The sequence below is a fragment of the Condylura cristata genome, unplaced genomic scaffold (assembly GCF_000260355.1).
Source record: "Condylura cristata isolate star-nosed mole 26May11 unplaced genomic scaffold, ConCri1.0 scaffold00001, whole genome shotgun sequence".
In the NCBI taxonomy this organism is placed as follows: Eukaryota; Metazoa; Chordata; class Mammalia; order Eulipotyphla; family Talpidae; genus Condylura; species Condylura cristata.
In genome coordinates, this window is record NW_004567102.1 from 72,427,479 (window position 1) to 72,435,149 (window position 7,671).

General features: G+C 46.5%; 1 protein-coding gene across 1 annotated transcript in view; it reads left to right on the forward strand.

Moving 5' to 3' along the window:
• Positions 1-278: 278 nt before the first annotated feature.
• Positions 279-7,671, forward strand: part of ABRACL (ABRA C-terminal like) — a 10,207-nt gene continuing 2,814 nt past the window's right edge. The window contains exons 1-3 of the mRNA XM_004673897.2: positions 279-461; positions 590-691; positions 5,264-5,330. Coding sequence (XP_004673954.1) covers positions 5,270-5,330 — 61 coding nt within the window. The 5' untranslated portion in view covers positions 279-461; positions 590-691; positions 5,264-5,269. The remainder of the gene's footprint in view (positions 462-589; positions 692-5,263; positions 5,331-7,671) is intronic.

Below are 7,671 nucleotides of genomic sequence, written 5' to 3' on the forward strand. Positions count from 1 at the left end.
CATACACACAAGCTAAAACATGACTAAAATACAGAAAGCATGAATAAACTGGTTGAATAAAACATGTAGGAAATAATGAGAAAAAAAGGGGAAAACCTATGTTGATTCAAGATGTAGAGCTTGCATTGGCTAAGTAAGATTACTTTGCAACAGAACATATTGTTTTTCAAGAATGCATTTTGTTTTAAAAATCCGATGATCGTGTTGTCTCACTCCTGCTCTCTGGCACACCGAACCAATGTCACATTCTTAGGAAGGGAAGCCGGCTTTCAGCACTTAGAAGAGAGCTCCTGGCAGGAAATCAAGTCCGGGGTCAGACGCACAGGCTGGGGATCGTTGGCTTCGAGTGGCACGGAGGACAGGCTGCGTTAAATCCAAGCTCCGGGGCCGTGTTCCTAGAAGCCGTGGGCACTCGGCCAGCTGTCTGGAGTCTGCCGGGTCTCGGGCGTCTCCTCTCCCCGGTTTGTCTCATAGGCTTGTCCCTGGGAGTGTGGGCGGCCCCTTGCTAGTGCGCCGAAACTCTTTACTTTACCCCCACCGTTCTCCTCCTCCCCTTCCTCCTCCGTAACAGCCTTTCTCTTCGCTTCAGTCACTTCCTTCCTTAGCCCCTTCCTCCCCAGAGCTTGAAGAAGACACGCGGGCTGGGACCCCGGCTGCACCAATCCTTTGGAAAAGACAAGGAGGCGGAGAGGTGAGCCCTGGGAAGAAGAGGCCAACCTTTATCACGAACTGGGCTCCGGGCGGAGGCCAGGCAGCAGTGGGGATCGTGGGCTGAGGGTGGAGAGCCGGACTAGGGGGGCCGAGGAGCGTGGTTGTGAGAGGCACTGGGCAGCGATAACGCGGGGAGGGGGTGACTGGTGGGCACCCCTAGCCCCCACCCCTCCAGCCGACTTCCGCAATCTGCTCACGTGATTACGCTTTACCGGCCGGGGGCGGACTGGGAAGCGAGCAGAAATACTGCAATTTTTACTGTTGTGCAACGTGTTCTCTTTGCATCTGGCGATGCCCCAGGACCCAGTTCTGCAGAGCTGGGCGGTGAAGGGCTGAGGGTGAGGGTGGCGTCTCCCCTGAGGAATTTGGTGGCCGCTGTACGGCCGTTACACCGGCGGAGGGTGCGGCTGTGTGCGCTCCAAATGTTGAGGCTGGGGTGGGGGAGTCAGAGAGGGGACACTGGGGGTTTGTGGAGCCCCAGGCGGGGTACTTTCCCAACGCCTGGTTTGGTACTTGCTCTTTCGGTGCTCCCTGGTGCACAGGCCACCTGGAACGCGGGAGTTGGCGGAAACAAAGACTTCCGGGACACGGGCCGGTTGGGAAGCTTAGGGGAGCCCGCAGTGTCACCCCAGGAACAGGGACCGCACCGCATTCCCCAGCTCTGCACCGGTACCTTTGTAACCGTGCGATAGCCTGCAGGAGACATGGTTTGGGGACCTTTTCTGGGCAAGCTCCCAAACTTGGAACGCGGATGACCAAATATGGAGTGGGCGCGCTCCTGGAGGAGGCAGGAAGGAACCCAGTCATCCTTTGGCTAGTCCGTGACTGAGTAGGACGCTGGAAAAGGGGGCCGGCCCCAGTATGTCAAATTGTCGCCTAATTCCCCAAGTGCTCATTGCAGTGAGCTTAATATCTTTGACATTAGAAATCTCGATGTAACACCGCCAAACTTATAAAACAAGCAAAACCCAGCTATAACAGCGTTCTTAAATGCATTAAGCATATGGGTGGATGGAGCCTTGCAACACAAGGCAGTCCACATGCTTTGTGATTCCCACCGGCAATGACTAATTAGATTCCCTCACAGTTGGCAGCACCAGGTCTGCCATCACCTTCCTTTGATTAGCTCTGTCTTCACCCTAGACTCCCCGTGCTTGGGTCTTTGCTCATTGATCTTGCTCTTTTTTTTTTTTTGCTCACTGTAGTCCCAGACATCTGTCCTTGTAAAATGACATGGGCCTTCCTTTCCTCTTTCCCATGTTTTCTCTCTTTGTCCTAGATAAATAAATAATCCAAATGGTGTAGGCTAGCACTAATTTTCTAAACCTGTCATTTTCCTACTTGTAGTCATCCAGACAGGAAGCCTTTCTTGCTTTGTAGGTGTTCTGTTTGAGTAAGCATTCAGCATAGGATATTTCATGCAATTCACTATTCTGTTCAGTGCAGCCAAGTATTCACACTGTACATAATCGTGGGGGTGTCCCATTTGTGTCTCATTATTAAAAGAGAACTATCTCCAAAGTGTGTTTCTAGGGGTAGGGGGAAAGAGGGGAGGATTGTAATCCCCTTTCACATTTCATTCTCCTTTCTGTCCCGTTGGAGCTAATTTCTTCAGCCCTCATAGATCCATATAACTTCTTGCATTAACGCTTCTAGTAACAAGATGCAAACTTGATTGTCAACGAAATTTTTTGAAAAGACTTATTATTTATGCATACAAGAACTGGGGTACAGGGCAGAGAAGCGGGGGGTGAGAGGGCTTACTTACTAGAGACAGAGTAGGGAGCAGAACAGGCAGATGTACTGAAATACACTGCTGAGGGGAGCAGAGGATAGGTTAGGAGAGGACTGCCACTCCATGTGGGTCAGCTCCCTGGCTGGAAATCGAACTCAGGCTGCAGAGGCTGCGGACAACTTCCTAGTACTGCACATTAACCTATTGCTCCACCAGGGTGGGCACAACATTTTTTTCTCATACGATTTCTAAACCTATTTTTCTGTTACATTTATCCATTGTACTGAATACCACAACACAAAACAAGAGTACTCATAGGTACATATAATGCTCTTTAATTATTACAAAAAATAGCAGCAGATCTCCTCTAGGCTAACAGTCAAGATTTTTTTTTAGCATACAAGTGACAGAAACTCAGTAAAACCAGCCCATGCCAAACCAGGGAAGACTGATTGGGTCATATAACTGGAAAGGCCAGGGTTCAGACTCACCCATTGTCCTATGGCTGAACTTTTCTTTGTGGCCGCTTGATTCCTGGCAGGCTCTTCCCACATGGTAGCTGTTTACATGAGGAGCTATCAACTTAGATCTTAGAGCCTGGTAGGAGAATGTCCTTTTTCTAACAGCTACAACAAAATTCCTGGGCTGAATCTCATTGCCCAGATGGGATTCCCTACCTTAAGCCCCACACCAACCATTCAGGATTTGCACCCTAGCTAATGAATGTAGAGTAAAGGAGGAAAGACTATCTAGGAGTGCTGTTTTCAGGATGGAGAATGGGTGCTGGATGGGTCAGAATGGCAGCTGTCCCCCAACTGTTATCACCAGAATTTTACCCTTCCCTATCCCCCATGGTTGTCTTATAGACCTTTCTCATAGTGGCTGTTACCCCTGGGTACACTTTGGTTTTTTAGTATTTCTCTTAAACTACATCTTGATGATAGTGTTGTAGATATCATTTCAGTGGGGTTTTTATGTAGAACTATTGATCTATGATGTTACCTTTTATTGCTATCCGAGCTTCTTAATTGTAATAGTCACATAAATACTATAACAGGTGGTGGTGGTGCTTTTAATTATTAGTTGGTAGAAAACCTGGATTCCTAATCAATATCATTTAAAGATAAATGTCATTCTTGCTTTTAAAAGTTACCCACTATTAGTTATCATCTGTGAGGATCAAGTGGTTTCTTCCACACTGTCACCACAAAACAAACCATACATGCACCCCACATTTTTTAGGCCCTCGTTTGACCTGAAAAACTCTCAATCTGGAAACAGACTGAACTGATGTGTATTCTGCTCGTTTGGTCATACTGGCTGGCCCTTGTATTTTTTTCACTGTACATTCCCCTCCTTAGGGAAACTCTTCTTCCTTTCCTTCTTTGATCAAAGACCCCGCCTCCACTTCTCACGGATCTTGCTCATTTCTTGCTGGTGTTTAGCTCCTTTAACTTTACCCACCATCAGGACAAACCTCCCACTTGTCTCTGAGCTTCCCCTTCCGGAGCGCCTCCCTTCTCCTCACTTGAGTGGGCAGGTGTGTGGTCACAGCCCCCTTGGGATTCCTCCTTCCCTTCTCTGCCATTGCTTCTTTATTTCGTTCATGAAACCAGTAGTCACTGAACTTCTATCTGGGTGTTGGATGTTATCCAGCAGCGGGCATTACCCGCAGTAGATCCCTGCGGAGAGGAGCTACTGGGGAAAGCTCAGAGACTGGACAGTTCAGGGATGGCGCCTTCCAGTGGCGTGAGATGAAAAGGGTCACAGCGCTGTGGGCACACTCCACCCGGTCTCAGGGGAGGATTCCTGGAGGAAGTTATCTCCAACATGGGACTAGACTTGTGGGGTTGGGCCCCCTGCAGGAAAAATAGCAGAGGCTGGGTTGAAGAAATAGTATGTGTGAAGGATGTAGATGAAAGAAGAAAAGAGAAGGTATGGAATAAAAAGGAGTCCCAGGTAGCTGCAGCCAAGAGCTCAGAGGAGGAGAGCCGTGGGAGCTGGAATGCAGAACTGTGTCCATGGGGGACCCAGGAGCCCAGGTAAGTCTCAGCTCCTGTTAGTTGTGGTTTGCTCCTTCGCCATGGACAAATTTGATATGGATTATCATTGTCAGCTCCCCATTGCAGTCAAGTGTTATTCGGTAAATTGAAATTGCCTTTGTCTGGACCTGCTTTCCCTTTGACTGCAGGCTCCCAGGCAGGAGGCAGAATGCCAGTTTATTTATCTTGGTACTTCCTGACTTAGGGCCAGCCTCAAGTGTGCTGTGCTTTTCTCCTTGGCCTCTGCACTTCTGCATGTACTCTTCCAAAGCACAGAACACTCTTTTCCAGTTGTCTGCCTGGTCTACTTTTCCCCAGTGACCCTACGATTCCCTCGGTGGCATCCTCCTTCATACTCTTATATGGTCTTGGACCTACTGCTCAATGAATGCTTGTTTATTGCTATTCATTTAAGACTCTTTTTTTTTTTGCTTTCCCATGGTGCGCTTCCTAAGGGTAGCGTCTGTGTTACTGACCTTTGTATTTGTGGTGCCAAGCAGAGCACCATGAAGAGGATGGGCTTAGAGTTTACAGTGAATACCAGGAGAATTGCTGCAGCCTCCCAGCACTATAGAGAAAGAGTGGGTTCAGCTCAGAAGTGGGGTTATACATTGCTGCCATGTATGTTGCATGTGTATTTTTCAGAAGAGCAGCATCACAGATGAATAGTGACAAATATGTCATGAACCAAAAAATGGGGCGTCCTTGCATTTGGCAAGATATGCAAAATGAAATGTACAAATGTTAATAAAACAGACTTTTATTTTTTCTTCAGGCAGCAATGAATGTGGATCATGAGGTTAACCTCTTAGTGGAGGAAATTCACCGGCTGGGTTCAAAAAGTAAGTTTTCTAATAGAATACAGTATTTACCAAGTTTGGGCAGGGGCTAGCTTAGGGGAGATGCCTGGGAAGGGATCGCCCAGGTTTTCAGGATGCAGTTTTGGCAGCTCTGGCCGCACTCACAGGTGACAACTACCCTCAGCCATGAACTGACTTCTGGGGACACGGAGCTATTGGGGTATAGTAATCCTGATGCAAAGAATGGTTGAGATATTTCATTGTCCTTTGAATAGAAAGAATCTGGCTGCACTAATATCTGGTATTTGAACCATATTCAAATTTTTATTTGCCTTACTATTAACATTAATTTTTGTCATATTCTCATGCCACCATTTTACAAATTTGCAAATGACTAGGAATTCTGATAGAAATGACACTAAATTATCTTTATTTTTCCAAATTCTTGAGTTTTGCATGAATAGATATTTATGCACATATAACTAAAAGCAGCAGGCAAGCAGCTACCGTGAAATTAGTGACAAGTAAAATTGGTTGTGTTTGTGTGCTTTTTCTAAGCTGAAATGAAAGCAGCTATTTACTCATTGCTTTAGGTATTTGATACATCTCAGTAAGAAGTACAAAAGTTTGGGGAGCATTTTGAAAATATTTAAGAGCAATAGACATATTTAGCCAGGAAATAAATGGAACTCAAAGTTTAAAGATTACAGCTTATAAATGACAAGTAGCTTTAAAATGTAGCTCATGAGAGTTGTTTTGTCATTGTCATGAGAGTTGTTTTGTCAACTCTGTCTACTTAGGATTTCTAGTTGTTTGAACTAATAAGACATACAATGAAAATTCCACTAAGCCATTGATATCAAATGTCCCTCTGTATTCATTTTCTTTTGCTGCCATGACAGAGTAGACACAAACTTAGTAACATACAACATGACACTTAATAGCTTCAAGTTACCTAGGTTAGGAGTCTGTTGCGATCTGCTCAGGATGGTATAACAACACACCACAGACCAGGTGGCTTATAAACATACATTTATTGCTCATCACTCTGGAAGCTGAAAGTCAGAGGTCAGGGTGCCAGCCTGATGGTGTGTGAGAGATCCCCCTTCCAAGTCACAGACTTCTCCTTGTGTCTTTATAAGGTGGAAGGGTCTTAGGATCTCTTTGGAGACCGTTTTGAGGATTCATCCTCTCCATGAGGTTTCTACCCTCATGACTACCCAAGCACCTTGCTTTGGCACCCAGACGCACATCTATAATGCCATCACTTTGGGGGGGTTACTACTTCAACATATGGATTTGGGGGAGGTTAGAACATATTCAGGTCATAGCAGAGACTGATACGGGTGTTGTTGGGCTAAAACCCCAGGGTTGGCAGGGTGCATTTCCTTCTGGGTGTCTTAGATGAGTTCTGTTTCCTAGTCTCTAGTGGTTCTCCCATTCCTTGACTCATGGCTCCCTTTTCCCATCTTTTAGGCTGTCAACATCTGATCGTGTACTCATATTACATCACTTTCACTCCGAACTCTCCTGCTTCCCTATTCCATTTTAATTATCACGACATTGGACTCACCCAAATAGTCCAGGATAATCTCCCAATTTCAGGGCCCTAATTTAAAGTTCTGCTTGCCAGAGAAGGTTTCATATTCAAGGGTTCTGGGGAATGGGCCATGGCTATCTTTGGGGGCCATTATTTTTCTCATGCCTTTTGGACCTTCTGTATTTACTTTATTTCTACACAAAACCTGAAATCAATCATCTTTATTGAATTGTACAAAAAAAGATAATCTAGGTGTATAAAAGTTTGTGTGGCCTCAACAAGTGCGTTTAATTATATGGTCAGTTACCATTTGCTGAACACCTGCATTTGCCGAGCACAGTGTAAATACAAATGACATAAGATATGTTGCTTTTTCTCAAGGATCTTCCTACTCAGTTGAGAAAAATAGATAAAGCTCATGCAGTGGGCCCTCTCTGGTTGAGCTTGCAGTGCTGCGTCCTCACCCAGTCCCGGAGGTGACCCACATGGCACGGCAGACCTCTCCTGACCTGCTCGCTGCTCCCCTCAGCGAGATCCCCTTCGTGAATCTGCCTGTTCTGCTAATGTTATTAGCATTAAATTAGTCGAAATTGGGCCCTCCCTGGTGGCGCAGCGGGTTAAAGCACTGCACTGAGAATCTAAAGCCGCTTCAGCATGAGCTCGATTGCCGCCTGCCCCGGAGGTGACCACATGGCGTGGCAGACCTCTCCTGACCCATCCGCTGCTCCCCTCAGCAGTGTACTTCGTCGATCTGCCTGTTAAAGCACAGCACTAAGTAGCTACAGCCACCTCCGCATGAGTTCGATTCCCGACTGCCACCTGCCCCGGAGGTGACCACATGGC